This window comes from Ranitomeya imitator, chromosome 3 (genome assembly GCF_032444005.1).
Source record: "Ranitomeya imitator isolate aRanImi1 chromosome 3, aRanImi1.pri, whole genome shotgun sequence".
Taxonomy (NCBI): domain Eukaryota; kingdom Metazoa; phylum Chordata; class Amphibia; order Anura; family Dendrobatidae; genus Ranitomeya; species Ranitomeya imitator.
The window spans coordinates 560103736-560125986 of NC_091284.1; the positions used below are offsets into that span (position 1 = coordinate 560103736).

Below are 22251 nucleotides of genomic sequence, written 5' to 3' on the forward strand. Positions count from 1 at the left end.
TTAGCAGTGGATGGATGTTCCGAACTTGAGTACATTTCGCTAATCAATGGCATTCCTATCTATAGTAATTGTCTGCCTAATTTGCTGAATGTTATTGTACCTCAGTAATTGGATGCAGTATTCAGCTTGATGACTCCTCAGATACACTACAATGTAAACCAATACAGGATTGCCATGTCTGCCATGCTGTCTTTCACAGAGTGGATGCATTGACCGCAGAAATCGAGCCACAAATTGCTGACACACAGTGACGTGCCAGGTAGTCATTACTCATTATTGAACTGGAAGGATTCAATTAACATGTAACTAATGTTTCACAATGTGATTCCTGTTATGTCACCATTAACTATTACTTTATCAGAACACACAAACTGACTAAAGCCATCCCTAAGTTATAATGAGAGAGAAACTGAAGGTCTGTAGATTCTCGATACACTTCTTCATTGCAGAAAACTTTTATACATGCTTGAGTCTATATGTTATGGATCAATTTAGCTAAGGGCTTATGTACATGGAAAAGAAGCCTATACAGCAGAGTACAAATGCCTTACAGGCTCCATCAGGTGTGGTATATATGGTGAAATTTTCCACAAAAACAATTCTTCTTGGTTCTTCTTGCTTCATACATACAGAATCCAATTAACCAGTGGTGTGCTGAGTAGCTGAGACCATGACTACAGTGTACTTCACCCGTGCAAGATGCATTGAAAAACTCCATTGTAAACTGTGGAAGTTTGCACTAAACCTGATTGTATTTCATACAATGATATCATGGGATCATTTAAATGAAACTGTTAGGAGGCTCAGTGGTTAATACTCTGAAGTTGTGGCGACAGGGTTTTAAGTTTAAATCTAGCCAGTGACAACATCTGCACAGAGTTTGTATGACCTAATCGTGGAAGAATGATCAGCACCCCCTGAAGATCCTATAGTAATTGTATTGTGTTATGTTGATGCATTTTTCAACTGTTGCATTGATTTAATAAGTGCACTGTGAAAACTATTGCTAGCTGAAGGTTATTTTGGTAAAGAAAGTGTTAGTAATTAGTGGGAAGTCCAGGGTGGTGCTCTAGCTATATAAGGGTTTGTTGAGGCCTAGTACATCAGAGTGCCTGTAGTTACAACACAAGCGAACATCATCCAGACAGAAGGCAAGAGGCAGAATTACTATCCTAGACATAAGCACAGCTTAATGAGAAGCTGGGAGAGGTCCGAAGGGGAACATAGTTGAGAATCACGGTGATACAGAGCTATTAGAAGTCCTGAGACTGCTGTGGGTTAGACAAGGTTGCTTGTATACATACAGTTGTGGATTGCAAGTGCCATCCTAGTGTGGAAAAATTAGGGAAGGAATTCTATTTTTCACATCATGGGCCCATCTAGAAAATTAGGTGTTGCAACCGGTGTGCAGAAAGTTGTCTTGCTGGATTTTGCTAAAATGGATTAATGTGACTGATTTTATAGAGTAACAAATGTAAACTACTGCCATGGATAACCATCTGTATGAAAACTCAGTCAAGTCCAAGCGTGAATACCATTCGAACAGATGTCAATTATCTGCTATGTTCTTTCAAGTTTATCTACCTCAGTAAAAGACACTCTATTATTAAACAATAGTGGCCTCTCCAGCTTCCTTGTTCATCCCCTCCACTACACTACACTACATCACAGACCACCGGCCCTCAAGGGAGCAGTACCTTTAGTGTGAGAAGAGATATTGTCACCAATTGATGTGTTTCACTGGTATTAAGAGTTTCCACACCATATTCAGCCATATGAAACCTTACACACATGGAACAGCTGTCAGCCGAATGCTCATTCGATAGCTATCTCTCCTGAATCCCCTATACATATGAATGTTTGGCTCAGCCAAGCGTTCATGTTTTCAATAGGGAAATAGAGACGGCTTCAGACAGATAGTTCTGGTGGTGGCTTATCTCACGGAAAGTGAAAGGACAATGAATTACCAAGCAGACACTATACACTTTTGGTCAAAAAGTTTTGAGACTGACACAAATTCTGGTTTTCATAAAGTTTGTGCAGCACTATATGGGGCCATAACGTTTGTGCAGCACTATATGGAGCCATAACGTTTGTGCAGCACTATATGGGGCAAGTGTTTGTATGGAGCATCTATGGGGCCATAACGTTTGTGCAGCACTATATGGGGCCATAATATTTGTGCAGCATTATATGGGGCAAGTGTCTGTATGGGGCATCTTATAGGGCCATAATCAAGGTTTGTGCAGCTCTATATGGGGCAAATATCTTTATGGAGCATCTTATGGGGCCATAATCAGCATTTGCGCAGCATTATATTGGGTAAATATGTCTATGGAGCATCTTATGGGGCTATTATTAACCTTTATGCAGGATTATGTGGGGCATATTTTAATATGGAGCATCTTATGGGGCCTATCATAAACTTTATGGAGCATTATATGGGGCTCCTGATTCAATATAGATATTCAAAAACAATTAACCTACTAATGTCTCAATTAACTTTACTTTTATTGGTATCTATTTTTACTTTTGACATTTACCGGTAGCTGCTGCATTTCCCACCCTAGGCTTATACTCGAGTCATTAAGTTTTCCCAGTTTTTTGTGGCAAAATTAGGGGAGTCGGCTTATTCTCGGGTCTGCTTATACTCGAGTATATACGGTATTTATAATTATAAGCATTACATACATTATTAAATGATTATTGAAAAATTCATTTATTTTACATGTTCAGAAATATGTTGACTCGAGTGCTAACACATTTATGCTATATGTGCAGAATATCTGACGCTATTGATTAATGAGACCTATGTCCAGAAAATCACAATTTTTTTGTAATGTGATAAAAATCTTATATAATTTTAGCTGTATTTTGAAAATGAATTATTATTATGTTATTATTATTATTCCTTGTTGGTACTGTGTATATTGAACATTTAAAAAAAAAAGTAGAATATTGTACATTTGTGTCCAACCGATTAGTACCATAAGCCACTGCTATGCCTTCTTACCATACCGGTAGCTGCCAGTCATCCACTCTACACACAGACATACAACTCTTACCTCCTAATAAATTTGACGTCTTTTCACAAAAATGTAACTCGAGAAATTTGATAAAGCGACTAGATGAGCTATTAAGTGTTGTTCTTGCGTGACCAAAGGCTTCTAGAATTGTATTTACCTATAAATTGAAAATCAGATTATTTAATCATAAATCTACAATTAAATGTACATTTCTAGAAATGAAGAGGATCTAGATAACACACAGTAATACTCAGCAAAATTATCTTGCACACTTCCAATTGCATAAGATTCCTTTAACCATGCTGTTGTCTTCGGTCAAAAATGAACGACCTTGAACTTCAATATTCTTTAAAATATTCAAGATGCGGCTCTGAAACCTGTGGCCGACCGACCCATCCTCATTTAAGTCAATCAACCACAAGTTTCAGAACCGCATCTTGAACACCCCAAAAAATACCAAAGTTCAAAATCGGTCTCACCAGACCGAAGACAACAGCAGGGTTAAATTTTTCCAATTTTGACCAAACTCTACTCTTGCAACAGAAACTGAACTAAACCACATTGCTAAAGCTCCGATCTGCGCAGTTACAGCAACTTATAATACATAGAGACATGATATATACAGTATGAGATATACATTTTCCTTCTCCCAGCACCTACTTCTATCAGTTGATGAAAGCTAAAACAGACTTGGACAGTGAGTTTCTAAGGAAGGCTTAGCCCTCTGCCCCTTCCCCAAATTTGGCATGGTTGTCAACTTCATATTAGATTTTTCCTGGCAACTTATCCAAAAATCACCAAAGCCAACATTTTTTATGAACATATGAGGAAACCTTCATGATTCATAAAGATTATAAAGGATATAGGACTCCAGCTCAGAATACTAACTTGGAGCATTTAGTGTAGCCTATAAAATTATGATAATTACAAAACACAAATTATAAAAGATCCTCCAGTTTAAAAAAAAAATCACAGATACCACTTGTTTTTAACGACAGTGAAAGATAGTCCTCCATTGTTGCGGACTTTCCAGGAAGTTTGGGACAGCAGGAAACCCCTAATGTTAGACTCTTACAATAAGAATTTATTTAAAATGTCTGAATTTTCTCTACCGTACAAATTTAATAATTGTGTGTCAACTAAATTCCCATGAAAAAAAAAAGTTACATTTTTGGTCTTGTTCTATCTTCACAAATGTGAAAGAGTTGAAAGGCCTTTGCCAAGATAACAGTTTTTTTTTTTTTCAAATTTTGTGGTTTCTGCCTCAGAAAACACAAATTTATTTCTACTAATACTAGATGGGCAGGTCAGCCACAGGTTAGGCGAACTATCAATTCTCTTGAGGTGCAAAAATGAGATTTCAGATTGCTGAGAGAAGTTATTGTTTTGCTATCAGATTAAAGTGTTTATTGTTTCAGGAAGAATCAAGTACCTATTTGCCTTTCTCAAAATACATCTGATTAAATTTCAGTGAAACAGTAGCACATATTTTGTGATATATAGATAGATAGTAAATTATGTAGAATGACTATTACTAGAGCATAAATTTCTGCGACTTAGAATCAATTTTTTTTATCTGAATGAGATTATTTCAGATGAATGTAGCAGATGCAAAATTTTCTGCAATAAAATAAGCAACAAATATGCACCTTATGTACATACCCTTATAAACCAAAAATTATATGCAAGACAAAAATACTCTAGGAGTGATACCTTTATTGGTTTAGAAGCAAAATTATATTAGCAGGCCAGTTTACAAGTCAATGGGTGATACAAAAGCACAACATTTTACAAAGATATTAGAAGACATTTGTATATAAAGTTGATAGGGTTTTGTAAAGATAAGGCAAAGTAATAAAACTAAGTTTTTTGTTACAGATTGACAAGTAATAGAAGTAATAACTGTTAGGGCTAGTGGAATGCACAGAGTAAATATAGAGGTTTTATTATAATAGATGCGTTCGCAGCCCGGGGTCCACCATGCAGGAGAACCTGCTGCTAGTAAACGGTGGAACTATATGGCGGTATGAGCTAACTCTGTTACTTCACAGAGTAGCCGTGAACTCAAAGCACTGCGCCTTGTTTGACTTCACAGTGGCACAGGCTAACTACCCAACTGAGAGCAGTCAGTGGTCATGCATGCACACAAAAACTCCTCGCCGGAGGTGCCAGCATTCTAGGGGCTTATTTCAGCCAGCTCCCTGAATACATTCAGACAAAATCTCCTCGCCGGAAGTGCCAGCATTCTAGAGGCTTATTTCAGCCGGGTCCCTGAACACAAACTCACATGACCACACTGGCGCAAAGCACATAACATAGAACGATACTAGAGCATGGCCGTGTGGCCATGCGAGCCTTAAATAGTTGCAGCACATACAGGACCATCCTAGAAGGACCAATGAGAGGCTGCCACAGAGTGTGAGCACCTACAGGACCTTCCTGAAGGACCAATGGCTTTAGCTGCAGTATCTGATCATGTGACCCTCAATCTCCACTGAGAGATCTTAATCTGGGCATGCTCAGAACGAAAAAAGCAGGACTTAGTCCCAGAAACGTCTGCTCGCCGCTGCCCAGCACTGACTTCAATGGCAGAAGCAGGAAAAGCAGCAGTAACTCTTTGTACAGAGTCAGACTGAGCGAGAGGCTGGGACTGACGTCTCCGCTGAGCAGGCGCCACTGCGGCAGGAGAAGAATGGGAGACCGCAGCGGAGATGGCCCGAGATTCCCCCTGTGCAGAGGCGGGAACTCGACCCCTAACAATAACTTCAACAAATTTGAGTGGAAATGAATTCTCTTTGAATGTTACAATTATGTATTTTTGTAAACTTTAATCAGCTTAAATTCTTAGATTAATTAATTTGTAAACCTGTTTGATGAAGGAGCCTCTGTGCTCTAAAAGCCTGCAAATATATATTTTTCTGGTAGCCAATAAAGGTATCACTCCTATTAAACTTTTGTCTCTTTTGGGCCTAAAAGTATTTCCATAGATTTTTCTGGCTGTTATGGTATCACAGCATAATTTTTTAATTTAAGCCACAAATTCTAAACTAATCTAAAGGGATGTTTAAAAATCTATAAGGCTCAATTGACACCATGACTGTGGGGCATTGTCGACATATTGAGAAGGAATATCTCTTGTTATAAATGGTGACATGGCCATACACTGTAATAGCAATTATCAATTTTGGCATAAATTTGACCTGTATCCTTTCATCCTAACAGTATATACTTTACAACTGTATATTAAAAAAGTATGGAATAATTATTTTTTTCTTAAAGGTTCATTTGACCTTCCGGTACAAATCTGCAGACACTCTTTGTGCGCGGTAAGAGAACTGTGTCAGGTGAGGGTGTGCCCACAAGTATGCAATTTGCATGTAAAAAAGGGAATATCAGCTCACCCTTCAATCTGTTCAATTAGCGTGGAAGCTCGCGATCGACGCCACTGCCCAGCATACGGTGAATGCAGGAGAAGTCTGGTTATTATTATTAGATCCCCATGATCCCATGCAATGTGCATACATGTGGTCAGGTGCTGACTAGACACGTGTGGCCTCATTCAATACAAGTGTATTGAACAAGTCTAGTCAGATTGTGGCCGGAAGTAGGCAATCCGCATACTTGTTGTCATGTGCGCTGGCACCGGAGAAGCCTTACAGCTCGCAGTGGAACTGTTTATTTATTTAAGTATTTATAATCACTGATCACTAGTGATGAGCGAATATATACTCGTTACTCGAGATTTCCCGAGCACGCTCGGGGGGTCCTCCGAGTATTTGTAAGTGCTCGGAGATTTAGTTTTCATCGCTGCAGCTGAATGATTTACAGCTACTAGCCAGCATAAGTACATGTGGGGGTTGCCTGGTTGCTAGGGAATCCCCACATGTAATCAAGCTGGCTAACAGATGTAAATCATTCAGCTGCAGCAAGGAAAACTAAATGTCCGAGCACTAAAAAATACTCGGAGGTCACCCGAGCATGCTCAGGAAATCTCGAGTAACGAGTATATTCGCTCATCACTACTGATCACAGATTTATATTTTATTGAAGGTTAACTTAGTATAAGACATAGTATCAAAGTGGTTACTTACATGTTTAATCTTCAAATGCAGAGAATTTTTCCTGGAACTACACCTGAGGGCCAAGTGTTTAACTATATGTTTGCAGGCCTCTGTCTTGCCAGAGCCACTTTCACCACTAGGAACAAAATAGAAAAAAACATGATTAAGATACTTGTAGGATAATACACATTATAATTCATACAGTATAATTCAATTATAAAACATAGATTTAGATTTGGTAGGTTTTCTTTTTTTACCGTGACTTATCAGCTATCCTGACATCTTTCATTCTGAAGCATTTTTCCTTACAGCTCTGATGAGCTGTTTCTCTGTTGTCCCTCCTAAAAACGTCTAAAGTGACAGTTGGGAGTGACCATTACCCATGTGAAAGGGATGTGTCTCAAGAGTCTCATACTGTCTGTACTGATTGGACAGATTGGACAGTACTAGAATATGTAGGGACATCCACCCACCACCACTGGAAACTTATAACACCCAGTTGTCAATTTGTTTGAACGTTTTTCAGAGAAATAACAGAATAACAGCACAATAAAAATTCAAAGAATAGATGCTCAAGAATTGTTTTTTCATACTGAATACAAGTATTTACTAAAACAAACACAAAGAAGGCAGTTTTTTAAGCGTTTTTCAGCTCCTTAATTTTTATTCCAAGTCAGTTTTAATATGATAAAATAAAAATAACAGAAGTGTACATCTCTAAAAAAATCTTTCATTGCTCCTGTGTCAATGGTTTCAGAGTCCACCAACTGTTTTTATTTTCCAGGCTCCAATAACGACACATCTCCTTATGTATCCATTGAAGCAAATAAATGGCCACACTGGCGATATCACATCTAAAACCAGTGACTGAATTTCATGGTCACATTTTGAGGTGACGTCATCACTGGCAAAAAAAGACCAACAGCAACCAGGGAACAGTAGAAGCAAATGTTGAAAAGGTGAATGGAAGTTTGCCACATGGGCCCGCAGAGACTCTATATGCCTCTATGTACACAGTATTGCTATGTGCTAATCCCATAAAGTATTACAGTTAGGTCCATATATATTTGGACAGAGACAACATTTTTCTAATTTTGGTTATAGACATTACCACAATGAATTTTAAACAAAACAATTCAGATGCAGTTGAAGTTCAGACTTTCTGCTTTTATTTGAGGGTATCCACATTAAAATTGGATGAAGGGTTTAGGAGTTTCAGCTCCTTAACATGTGCCACCCTGTTTTTAAAGGGACCAAAAGTAATTAGACAATTGACTCCAAGGCTATTTCATGGACAGGTGTGAGCAATCCCTTTGCTATGTCATTCTCAATTGAGCAGATAAAAGGCCTGGAGTTGATTTGAGGTGTGGTGCTTGCATTTGGAAGGTTTTGCTGTGAAGTAAACATGCGGTCAAAGGAGCTCTCCATGTAGGTGAAAAAAGCCATCCTTAAGCTGCGAAAACAGAAAAAACCCATCGAAGAAATTGCTACAATATTAGGAGTGGCAAAATCTACAGTCTGGTACATCCTGAGAAAGAAAGAAAGCAGTGGTGAACTCATCAATGCAAAAAGACCTGGGCGCCCACGGAAGACAACAGTGGTGGATGATCACAAGAATAATCTCCATGGTGAAGAGAAACCCCTTCACAACAGCCAACCAAGTGCACAACACTCTCCAGGAGGTCGGCGTATCAATATCCAAATCTACCATAAAGAGAAGACTGCATGAAAGTAAATACAGAGGGTTCACTGCACGGTGCAAGCCACTCATAAGCTTCAAGAATAAAAAGGCTAGACTAGACTTCGCTAAAAAACATCTAAAAAAGCCAGCACAGTTCTGGAAGAACATTCTTTGGACAGATGAAATCAAGATCAACCTCTACCAGAATGATGGAAAGAGAAAAGTATGGCGAAGGCGTGGTACAGCTCATGATCCAAAGCATACCACATCATCTGTAACACCCGGCGGAGGCAGTGTGATGGCTTGGGCATGCATGGCTGCCAGTGGCACTGGGTCACTAGTGTTTATTGATGATGTGACACAGGACAGAAGCAGCCGAATGAATTCTGAGGTATTCAGAGACATACTGTGTGCTCAGATCCAGCCAAATGCAGCAAAACTGATTGGTCGCCGTTTCATACTACAGATGGACAATGACCCAAAACATAAAGCCAAAGCAACCCAGGAGTTTATTAAAGCAAAGAAGTGGAATATTCTTGAATGGCCAAGTCAGTCACCTGATCTCAACCCAATTGAGCATGCATTTCACTTGTTAAAGACTAAACTTCAGGCAGAAAGGCCCACAAACAAACAGCAACTGAAAACCACCGCAGTGAAGGCCTGGCAGAGCATCAAAAAGGAGGAAGCACAGCGTCTGGTGATGTCCATGAGTTCAAGACTTCAGGCAGTCATTGCCAACAAAGGGTTTTCAACCAAGTACTAGAAATGAACATTTTATTTAAGCTTATTTAAAGGGACACTGTCACCTGAATTTGGAGGGAACAATCTTCAGCCATGGAGGCGGGGTTTTCGGGTGTTTGATTCACCCTTTCCTTACCCGCTGGCTGCATGCTGGCTGCAATATTGGATTGAAGTTCATTCTCTGTCCTCCGTAGTACATGCCTGCACAATCTATTTTTTCCTTCCATATTGTTTCTGCTGCTGTGAAGCACCTGAAGGGTTAATAAACTTCTTGAATATGGTTTTGAGCCCCTTGAGGGGTGCCGTTTTTAGAATGGTGTCACTTTTGGGTATTTTCTGTCATACGGACCCTTCAAAGTCACTTCAAATGTGAGGTGGACCCTAAAAAAAGGGGTTTGTAAATTTTGTTGGAAAAATGAGATATCACTGGTCAACTTTTAACCCTTATAACTTCCTAACAAAAACAATTATGTTTAAAATATTGTGCTGATGTAAAGTAGACATGTGGGAAATGTTATGTATTAACTATTTTGTGTGACACTTGTCTCTGATTTAAGGGCATAAAAATTAAAAGTTTAAAAATAGCTAATTTTTGGACACATTTCCGATTTTTTCCACAAATAAACGCATGTCATGTCGAATAAATTTTACCACTATCATGAAGTACAATATGTCATGAAAAAACATTCTCTGAATCAGTGGAATCCATTGAAGCATTTCAGAGTTATTACCTCATAAATCGACAGTGGTCAAAATTGTAAAATTTGGCCTGGTCATGTAAAAGCATGCTTGGAGGTGAAGATTTTAAAAATATAACAAATAGAATGTCTCACGGAAATAAACAGCCTGAAGTTGTTGACTGCACTCAGCTAGTTAATTTTTGTAACTAAATGTCTACATTTCCAGCCTCTATGGAAGCTAACATGGTACAACATACTTCAATCTAACATTTCATGGATCAATACCGCCATCTAGTGGCAAATGACAATAGTTACAGAAAAACATAATTTGCAAACAGCCATTATACATTGCATAGGCATTATAATAGCAAATGCGCTTATTTAATATAGAAACTACAAAAAAAAGCCTGAGTATTGTAGATAACCATTAAAAAATCCCTATTATATGCAGTATTTAATTCTACTGCAAAAATAGCCTGCGGTGATTGATTCAATCTGACTATGAGCTTGAAAGTTTTAATTTGTTTTCACAAGAATAGTCATTGAAGTCAAACTGTTAGGTAATGCAGTGTATCTTCAACTAAAAACAACATTGTTTAAAACTCTCTCCAACATATAGTTATGCTTGACTTAGTTTCGTATTATGAAATATTTTGCTGTAAGGGGTCCTCCATCTAATGACACCCCAAGCTTACAAAGTTATCAAACTCTCCTCTAATAATATCCATTTCAATATGTAAACTTATGCCCATCGGCTAGTCAAGAGCTGTAATATTTGAGATAAATGATAATAACATAGGATCTATAATGCTACCCACCTCTAGGATCCCACCTCTACTCTCCCTTATCCTTGCTTCTTCTGAAGTCCACTCTATCCGCATCTACTCTCCCTCCAACCTCCAAGTGGCTGTCATATAACAACCTCCAGGCTCAGCCACTGCCTTTATTGGCCAATTCTCCACTTGGCTTCTTCACTTTATCTCTGATGACATTCCCACCATCATCATGGGTGACTTCAACATACACACTGACACCTGCAAGTCAGCAGCCCCCAAAGTCCTGTCACTTACTTCATCTTTTAGACATTCTCAGTGGTCCTCCTCAGTCTCCCATACAGATGGACATACAATAGACCTTATCTCCACCTGACTTTGCTCCCTATCTAATCTCACAACCTCCCCTCTCCTCCTATCTGTCCACATCTACTCACGTTCTTATCACTGTTCTCTTCACTAGAGTTGAGCGACTTTTACTATTTTAAGATCGAGTCGGGTTTTGCAAAACCCGACTTTGTCAAAAGTCGGGTCGGGTGAAATCGGCCGATTATTTCGAAAAGTCGGGGGCCGACCGAAACACGAAACCCAATGGAAGTCAATGGGGAATCAAAGTCGGCAGTGAGTGGAGGACAGGAAAACACCTACAGTGCCCATTTTAATGCCAAAAATATCAATTCTTATTTCTTAAGCTTGTCAATCTTAATTTACTTTATAATAATAGTTAGGCATTGAAAACAGGGGGTCATTTGGCTAAAGTTGTGGGGGGAAGGGCTGGCTCAAGATTTTCGTGGGCCCAGGAAACGAGGAATATGTCACGGCAGTGGAGCAGGGAGAGGTAAGTATTTCAACTTTGCAAGTGCTGTGATCTTGAGCAAGCAGTGGGGGCCTACTTGTTGGCACTTGGCACTGGCACAGGGCCCCTCATAATACAGCGGTGTGTTTGACGGCGGGTGGCACCTCCCACTGCCAGAGACCCTTTTTGCGTACTATGAGGGGCCCAGTGCCAGTGACGTTGCCAACGAGTATGCCCCCCACCTGATAAAGGAACCTGCACTTTCATCTGCACCTTCCTCTTTCTCCCTGTGTAAGGTGGTAAAGTATGCGGGAAGGAGAACCTGACTTTGAGCAGGGTCAGATTCAGGCTGTGTAGAGTGCAAGGGGAATGTAGTGGTCTGGGTCAATGTACCAGCAGACTCATCTAGCATTGGCTGGGCAATGGGCAGGAAGAGGAGGAAACACAGATATAGGCCCAAATAATAAAGTAGGCTAAATGCAGTTCAAAATTGGTAACAGGACTAAACAGGCGGCATTGCTTTGTTCAGTGGAGGACAAATGTAATGAGTGGCGCAGACAAAGTTTGTAGGCCCACAATAAAAAGTAGGCTAAATGCAGTTCAAAATTGGTAACAGGACTAAACAGGCGGCATTGCTTTGTTCAGTGGAGGACAACTGTAATAAGTGACGCAGATACAGTTAGTAGGCCCACAATAAAAAAGTTGGCTAAATGCAGTTCAAAATTGGTAACAGGACTAAACAGGCGGCATTGTTTTGTTCAGTGGAGGACAACTGTAATGGGTGGCGCAGACACAGTTTGTAGGCCCACAATAAAAAAGTAGGCTAAATCCAGTTCAAAATTGGTAATAGGACTAAACAGGCGGCATTGCTTTGTTCAGTGGAGGACAACTGTAATGAGTGGTGCAGACACAGTTAGTAGGCCCAGCTAAAAAAGTAGGCTAAATGCAGTTCAAAATTGGTAACAGGACTAAACAGGTGGCATAGCTTTGTTCAGTGAAGTACAACTGTAATAAGTGGCGCAGTCACAGTTATTAGGCCCAAAATAAAAAAGTAGGCTAAATGCAGTTCAAAATTGGTAACATGACTAAACAGGCGGCATGGCTTTGTTCAGTGGAGGACAAGTGTAATGAGTGGCGCAAACACAGTTTGTAGGCCCACAATAAAAAAGTAGGCTAAATGCAGTTCAAAATTGGCAACAGGACTAAACAGGCAGCATTGCATTGTTCAGTGGAGTGAAACTGTAATGAGTGGCGCAGATACAGTTTGTAGGCCCACAATAAAAAAGTAGGCTAAATGCAGTTCAAAATTGGTAACAGGACTAAACAGGAGGCATTGCTTTGTTCAGTGGAGGACAACTGTAATGAGTGGTGCAGACAAAGTTTGTAGGCCCACAATAAAAAAGTAGGCTAAATCCAGTTCAAAATTGGTAACAGGACTAAACAGGCGGCATTGCTTTTTCAGTGGACGATAACTGTAATGAGTGGCGCAGTTACAGTTTGTAGGCCCACAATAAAAAAGTAGGCTAAATGCAGTTCAAATTTGGTAACAGGACTAAACAGGCGGCATTGCTTTGTTCAGTGGAGGACAACTGTAATGAGTGGTGCAGACACAGTTAGTAGGCCCAGTTAAAAAAGTAGGCTAAATGCAGTTCAAAATTGGTAACAGGACTAAACAGGTGGCATAGCTTTGTTCAGTGAAGTACAACTGTAATAAGTGGCGCAGTCACAGTTATTAGGCCCAAAATAAAAAAGTAGGCTAAATGCAGTTCAAAATTGGTAACAGCACTAAACAGGCGGCATGGCTTTGTTCAGTGGAGGATAAGTGTAATGAGTGGCGCAAACACAGTTTGTAGGCCCACAATAAAAAAGTAGGCTAAATGCAGTTCAAAATTGGCAACAGGACAAAACAGGCAGCATTGCATTGTTCAGTGGAGTGAAACTGTAATGAGTGGCGCAGATACAGTTTGTAGGCCCACAATAAAAAAGTAGGCTAAATGCAGTTCAAAATTGGTAACAGGACTAAACAGGAGGCATTGCTTTGTTCAGTGGAGGACAACTGTAATGAGTGGTGCAGACAAAGTTTGTAGGCCCACAATAAAAAAGTAGGCTAAATCCAGTTCAAAATTGGTAACAGGACTAAACAGGCGGCATTGCTTTTTCAGTGGACGATAACTGTAATGAGCGGCGCAGTTACAGTTTGTAGGCCCACAATAAAAAAGTAGGCTAAATGCAGTTCAAAATTGGTAACAGGACTAAACAGGCGGCATTGCTTTGTTCAGTGGAGGACAACTGTAATGAGTGGTGCAGACACAGTTTGTAGGCCCACAATAAAAAAGTAGGCTAAATCCAGTTCAAAATTGGTAACAGGACTAAACAGGCGGCATTGCTTTGTTCAGTGGAGGACAACTGTAATGAGTGGTGCAGACACAGTTTGTAGACCCACAATAAAAAGTAGGCTAAATGCAGTTCAAAATTGGTAACAGGACAAAACAGGCAGCATTGCTTTTTCAGTGGAGGACAACTGTAATGAGTGGCGCAGTTACAGTTTGAAGGCCCACAATAAAAAAGAAGGCTAAATGCAGTTCAAAATTGGTAACAGGACTAAACAGGAGGCATTGCTTTGTTCAGTGGAGGACAACTGTAATGAGTGGTGCAGACAAAGTTTGTAGGCCCACAATAAAAAAGTAGGCTAAATCCAGTTCAAAATTGGTAACAGGACTAAACAGGCGGCATTGCTTTTTCAGTGGACGATAACTGTAATGAGCGGCGCAGTTACAGTTTGTAGGCCCACAATAAAAAAGTAGGCTAAATGCAGTTCAAAATTGGTAACAGGACTAAACAGGCGGCATTGCTTTGTTCAGTGGAGGACAACTGTAATGAGTGGTGCAGACACAGTTTGTAGGCCCACAATAAAAAAGTAGGCTAAATCCAGTTCAAAATTGGTAACAGGACTAAACAGGCGGCATTGCTTTGTTCAGTGGAGGACAACTGTAATGAGTGGTGCAGACACAGTTTGTAGACCCACAATAAAAAGTAGGCTAAATGCAGTTCAAAATTGGTAACAGGACAAAACAGGCAGCATTGCTTTTTCAGTGGAGGACAACTGTAATGAGTGGCGCAGTTACAGTTTGAAGGCCCACAATAAAAAAGAAGGCTAAATGCAGTTCAAAATTGGTAACAGGACTAAACAGGCGGCATTGCTTTGTTCAGTGGAGGACAACCGTAACGAGTGGTGCAGACACAGTTTGTAGGCCCACAATAAAAATGTAGGCTAAATGCAGTTCAAAATTGGTAACAGGACTAAACAGGCGGCATAGCTGTGTTCAGTGGAGTACAACTGTAATGAGTGGCGCCGACACAGTAAGTAGGCCCCCCCCAAAAAAGTAGGCTAAATGCAGTTCAAAATTGGTAACAGGACTAAACAGGCGGCATTGCTTTGTTCAGTGGTGGACAACTGTAATGAGTGTCGCAGACACAGGTTGTAGGCCCACAATAAAAAAGTAGGCTTAAAGTAGTTCAAAATTGGTAACAGGACTAAACAGACGGCATTGCTTTGTTCAGTGGAGGACAACTGTAATGAGTGGCGCAGACACAGTTTGTAGGCCCAAATACAAAAGTAGGCTAAAAGAAGTTCAAAATTGGTAACAGGACTAAACATTCGGCATAGCTAGGAACTGGGGTGGGCTCCTCTGCTGAGTAGCAGACAGTGGTAGTAGGCGCAAAGTATTAACTGGTCTAAATGGAGGCCAGGGCCCCTGTATATTTTAACTATCATCTATCATTTCAACAAATTTGTATTGGCAGTGCCATTGAAGGATTTAACAGCACAGACTACACAGTGGTGGAGCAGGGAGAGGTAAGTATTGCAAGTAGTAGAGCACTGTTTGAGCTGGGGGGAACACTCTCTCATGGGCGGTGGTACTGGCACAGAGCCCCTCATATTACAACGGTGTGTCTGATGCTGGTTGTGCACCACCACCATCAAAGACACTTCATTGTACTATGAGGGACCCTGTGCCAGTGCCGTCGCCCAAGAGTGGGCACACCCACCTGTCCAGGCAAACGGCACTTGCATGGGTGCTTGCGCCAGGTGGTGACCACGGCCCTGTGGGGGGAGTCAGCCCATTTAGGGAGGTTTAAAAATGGCCTATGGTGGACATTCAGCAGCTGCAAATGGCGGAATTGGAGAAGTCAATAAGAGGAGGCCAAAAGCAAGACATTTTTCAGGCAAGATACGTGTCAGCAGGAGAAGGTGGGGTAAAATAATTTGATATCCATGATTGGTTCATTTTAATGAAGGTTAGATCATCAACATTCTGGGTAGCCAGACGTGTCTTTTTTTCAGTCAGTATTGAACCAGCAGCACTGATGACTTTTTCTGATAGCCCACTAGAAGCATGGCAAGCGAGCTCCTGTAATGCATATTCTGCCAATTCAGGCCAGGTGTCTATTTTAGATGCCCAGCAATCAAAGGGGAATGACCTGTGAGCGAGAACATCGATAAAGGAGGAAAAGTAGTTCGCAACCATACTGGACAAATGCTGTCTCCTGTCACTTTAAATCGATGCAGCACTACAAGTCGTGTCAGCGGTCCTTGCGAAATCACTCCACAACCTGGTCATAAAACCCCTCTGTCCAATGCCACTTTGGATTTGTGCACCTCTAACACCTCTGCCATGTTACCCCCTACGGCTCATGTGAGAACCATCACCGCCGCTGTGTGCTGGGAATGCCTGAACCAAATGGTCTACAAGAGTTGCTTGTTTGGTAGCCAATATTTGCTCAAGGTTCTCATGTGGCATGATATTTTGTAATTTTCCTTTATATCGTGGATCCAGGAGGCAGGCCAACCAGTAATCGTCATCGGTCATCATTTTCATAAAGTGGGGGTCCCTTTTTAGTATACGCAAGGTATACTCAGCCATGTGGGCCAATGTTCCAAGTGTCAATTCACTGCTTGTGCTGGGTTGAGGAGCACTTTCTTGCAAATCAACATCACTTGTGTCCCACAAAAACCCAGTACCTGACCTTGCAATGCCACCAGTTTCTATTGTCCCCTGTGAAGCATCCTCCTCCCATAAATATTCATCCCCATCATCCTCCTCCTCCTCCTCTTCGTCCGCCACCTCGTCCAGGAGAGTTCCCTGAGCAGACAATGGCTGACTGTCATCAAGGCTTCCCTCCTCCTCGGCTGCAGACACCAGCTCCTTAATGTGCATCAAACTTTGCATCAGCAGACGCATTAGTGGGATGCTCATGCTTATGATGGTGTCATCTGCACTTTGCAGCTGTGTGCATTCCTCAAAACACTGAAGGACTTGACAGAGGTCTTGGAGCTTCGACCACTGCATACCAGACAACTCCATGTGTGCCATCCAACTGCCTGCCCGTGTATGTGTATCCTCCCACAAATTAATCACAGCATGCCTCTGTTCGCACAGCCTCTGAACCATGTGCAGTGTGGAGTTCCACCTTGTTGCAACATCGATTACTAGGGGGTGCTGGGGAAGATTCAGTGATCGCTGACGGTTCAGCATACGGCTGGAGTGTACGGGTGACCGACGGATGTGCGAGCAAAGTCTTCGCACCTTCAGGAGCAGGGCTGGTAACTCCGGATAATTTTTGAGGAAGTACTGCACCACCAGGTTCAAGGTGTGAGCCAGGCAAGGTATATGTTTAAGTTCTGAAAGGGCTATGGCAGCCATAAAATTCCTTCCGTTATCACTGACTACCTTGCCTGTGTAGTGAGCTGGCCGGGTGTGACTGTTCTGTTATCATTGACATAGAATCTGTGACAGACACTGCCCCCGTGTGGCCAGTAGTTATACCTATGCCAAATGTGATTACAGAGGGACAAACTGTATTGGCAAAACTTCCCCCTGTGATGTCATGTGAACAGGAAGGGGAGGAAAAGAGAAAGCCCGGGAAACTGGTGTGTGCAGAGAGAGGTCTGTGTCTGCTGGCGTCCTCCTGTAGATGCGATATAGAAGATTGCCTGGATGACCGCTATCTCTTGGAAGCCGACATCCAGATTGTTCCCAGCTCCCACATTGCGGAGCACCCAACGGTGACATCTTCACAGATCCTGGAGCCCATGAACTGTAAGCGGGTCCTCTGTTGAGAGGCTGAACATTCCACCCTTACCTGTTGAACCCCAAGGACTACAGTCTGGACCTGAGAGACGGAGTTTTGTTCAATCCCTGTTGTTTTTCTCTTCGGCTGGAGCGTCCCCCTGCAGTGACAGACAGGCCTGCGACGTGGGAAGATAACCTCTTGGAACAAAGGAACTGGTAACGTGTGGATAGGGAAAGTGAGGGACAGTTTGTTATTACACGTTATCTCTGTGAATAGGCATATTTTGTACTGTATATTATTGTGTTCCGCTGTGTTAAAGAAAATGTATAACAGTAAAGATACGGTTGTTAAAATAGAATCTGAGTGTGGAAGTTTTGCTGGGCCAGATCATGGATATACATGGGCGACCTTGCCCTCGGTCACTTCATCTGGCGTAGTCGGCAGGATCTGTGCCCAGCAGGATTCCCACCCAGTGTACAGTCAGAAACCGCCGCCGGTGTCCATTGTAAACCAGGTCAGGAAGTTTGGCGGGCGAAACTACCCCGTACCAGAATGGGCGGAACAAGTGCGGATACTGGGAGAAATGTATAATATTGACCCTAAGACCTTGGCAGAAATGGCGGTACTGACGCTAGAGGGGGAGGCATGGACGACAGTCAGACTGGAGATGGTCAGGGGGCAGCGTACGTTGGAGGACTTGGTGCGGGTGCTGGAAAAGACCTATGGACCTACTACGTACCAGGGAACACTGCGATACCTGTTCTTTAGACGGACACAGCTTGAATGGGAAGACATCCCCCAATATGCAAATGCCCTTCAGGTACTCCTTGAACAAGTCTGTGCAAAAGGGGAACAACTGACTACTATAGCTCCTCGTGACCTGGTACTGAGAGACCAATTCGTTATAGGGCTGAGAGACCAGTATCTTAACCGTACGCTACAGGACTTGATTCGGATGACGCCGACTCTCACCTTCGCTGAAGTCAAGCAGGAGGCCATAGAACGTTCTAGGGGACCCGTCATGGATGTGGGGACTCAAAGCGCTGCGTGCAGATCCATATTAGACGTTAAACAGCCCAACAGTGACACCGAGGAGCTGAAACAGATGGTAGCAGATTTACAGCAACAGGTGTCACAGTTAACACTAGAACGACAGAGAGACCAGCGGATGCAACCTAGCCGTCCCGCAGGACCGTGTTGGTCATGTGGTGATCCTCGTCATAGGGCGAATCGTTGTCCTCAACGAACAAACCATCAGTTACCACGACGAACAGAATATCAGCTACATCCACGAGCAGAGCAGCCACGCCAGGTCTCACCACAATGGCCGCCGTTAAACTAGGCACCCCTGCAGCTGAGGTTCGAGCAGCAGGGGGGGACAGAGAATGGGGTGTAGAAAAACAGCCAGCAACGGAGTACTCTTGCCTCGAGTAGTCCTACACTTGAAGTTATTCTGGAGGGAGTTGCAGTACAAGGATTGATGGACACTGGGTCGCAAGTGACCACGATCTCTGAACAGTTTTATGAAAAGTACCTCAAACCAAGGACTGCTTGTGATCCAGATACCACCATTAAGATAATTGCGGCTAATAACCTACCCATTCCAGTAACCGGAGTCGCCTGGATGGATACGAAGGCCTGCGGACAAGACCTAGGGAAACGAGGAATCGTCATTGTCAAGGAAGGCTTCGGCTCCGAGACCCCAGTAATAATTGGAATGAATATCTTGAAAGACCTGGATCTTATGCTGTTGACAAGAAAAGGGCCCAAGTACTGGCAGAAAGTTACGAAACATAAGCCGACTCGTCTGGCGTTCCAGCGCGTAATCCGGACCGTTGGACTCCAACAGATGGCAAAGGAACAACTACCCCTAGCAGCCATTAAAGTGCCCCGCTGTACCCGGATTACTTTGCCCGCTGAAAAAGAGACAGTCATTTCCCTGCCTCTTAACACCAACCGACAGCTTGAAGGAGTTGAAGTGTTAATCGAGCCGAGGGCTCCAAGTGGGGGTAAGCTAAACCCACTGGTCGCCCGCACCCTAGCCGTCGTGAGGAACGGAAGAGTCCCTGTCCGGCTGAACAACACCGCAGACGTAGGTGTAGCCCTCGAAGCTGGCATGCAACTTGCCAGAGTATATGCTCTACCCACAGAAGTGAACCCCATGGGGCCCTTACAATTCACCCCGTCTACAGAAGATGGCTGGACGGTAACTGTCTCAGCCATAAATGCTCAAACAGATGATAAAGATATTGGGCGAAAATTACTGGAAAAAGTGCAACTGGACCCGTCCCAGTACACCAAACAGGAAGTGTCTCAAGTGGAGGGACTACTGCGAGAACACCAAGACTCCTTTGCAAAGCATGACACCGACTTCGGGTACACCACCAGTATCCAACACGAGATTCCCACGGGCGATACTGCCCCTATTCGCGAGAGGTACCGACAAATACCACCTCAACAATACCAGGAGGTGAAAAGCCTCTTAGAATCTATGCTACACGCTGGAGTGGTGCGGGAGAGCCAGAGCCCATGGGCTGCACCCGTGGTGATAGTCAAAAAGAAAGATGGATCCCTGAGATTTTGCGTAGACTACCGTCGGCTGAACGCGTGCACGATCCGGGACTCCTATCCACTCCCCCGGATCGAAGAGTCACTGACCGCCCTGAAGAAGGCCAAATATTTTTCGTCTCTAGACTTGGCCAGTGGATATTGGCAGGTCCCCATGAGTGAGAAGGACAGAGAAAAGACCGCCTTCATCCTTCCCATGGGCCTGTACGAGTTTGACTGGATGCCATTCGGCTTGAGTAACGCACCAGGGACCTTTCAGAGACTGATGGAACGCTGTCTGGGAGATTTCAACTTCGAATTCACGCTGATATACCTTGATGACATCGTGGTATACTCCGCCACCTTTGAGGATCATCTTCACAAGCTTGGCAAAGTGCTCCAGCGCTTGAAGAGACACGGCTTGAAGCTGAAGCCCAGCAAGTGCCGTCTATTCCAGCAGGAGATCGATTACCTGGGACACCGGATGTCAGCCGAAGGTGTCCAACCCTCTCCAGAGAAGATAGCAGCTGTCCGAGAGTGGCCACAACCAACTACCATCAAAGAAGTCCAGGCTTTCCTGGGACTAGCGGGCTATTACCGCCGATTTGTCAAGGACTTTGCCCGGCTTGCGGAACCACTGCATGAGACTCTCCGAGGGACCGCGAACAGTCCCAGAGGACGACGCATCAGCTGGGGGCCCGACCAAGAAAAATCCTTCCGGGCGCTTCAAGCTGCTTTGACATCGCCCCCTATTCTGGCATTTGCAGATTACACCCTGCCGTTCCAGTTATACACAGACGCCAGCCTTCAAGGTCTCGGGGCGGTCCTCTCCCAAGTTCAAGATAACAAGGAACGCGTAATAGCCTATGCCAGTAGATCCCTCCGTGACACCGAAAAGAACCCCGTCAACTACAGCTCTTTCCGCCTGGAACTCCTGGCCCTGACCTGGGCTATGACAGAGAAATTTGCTGGCTACCTGACAGGGGCGGAGGTGCTGGTCGTGACAGACAACAATCCTCTTGCCCACCTAGAAAATGCCAAACTAGGGGCAATGGAACAGCGCTGGATGGCAAGGCTCTCTAGATTCCAATACAAAATTAAATACAGAGCGGGGACGGAGAATCAGAATGCTGACAGCCTTTCCAGAGTGACATCATCCTCGCCAGTGGGGGACCGGGATGAAGAGTTGGAGGAAGATGAACTGCCCGACTTTGCCCGGCTAGCTAAACAAATAGAAGATAGCCACCAGTATGCTGTAGGTGGGATCGAAGCCATAGTGGGGTCCCCCCTGTCCCAACAAGAATGGGCCAAGCTTCAAGATCGAGACCCTGAACACGTCTTACTGAAACAGTACGTGAAGACACAAGAGAAACCACCCTCCGAAGTAAGAGCCCGACTATCAACCAGGACCTCTGCCCTACTTGCCCAATGGGATCGGCTGATCGTGAAGGATGGAGTCTTGTATCGCAGGGCCCTTTTATCCCATATGCTGGAAGAATGTTTGCAGATTGTCGTCCCGGTGCAGCTGGCCCATGAGATGGTGGCTGAAGCCCACAGAAGGAACGGCCACTTCGGCATAGACAAGACCCTCCGGTGGACCCAGCAATTCATTTTTTGCCCAGGACTCCGTAAGCTGGTTGAAAACGTCTGCCTAGGATGTCGTACATGTGAACTCCACAAGTCTACTGAGCAGCGTGCACCCGTCCAGACTATTAGCACATCCAGGCCCCTCAAATTGTTGATGGTGGACTATCTGTTGATTGGAACGGCGAATAGTGGCTACCAGTACTGTCTGGTGATGGTAGACCACTTCACGAAATTCGCCGTCGCTGTTGCTACCAAAGATCAGACTGCCGAATCAGCTGCACAGG

The 22251-nt window shown here is 43.3% G+C and overlaps 1 protein-coding gene across 1 annotated transcript in view; it reads right to left on the minus strand.

Moving 5' to 3' along the window:
* MYO16 (myosin XVI) overlaps positions 1-22251 on the minus strand; it is a 701007-nt gene that overhangs the window by 398172 nt on the left and 280584 nt on the right. Inside the window, exons 14-15 of the mRNA XM_069757932.1 lie at positions 7118-7223; positions 3066-3183 (exon numbers count right to left, since the gene is read on the minus strand). Of these exons, the coding sequence (XP_069614033.1) occupies positions 3066-3183; positions 7118-7223 (224 nt within the window). The remainder of the gene's footprint in view (positions 1-3065; positions 3184-7117; positions 7224-22251) is intronic.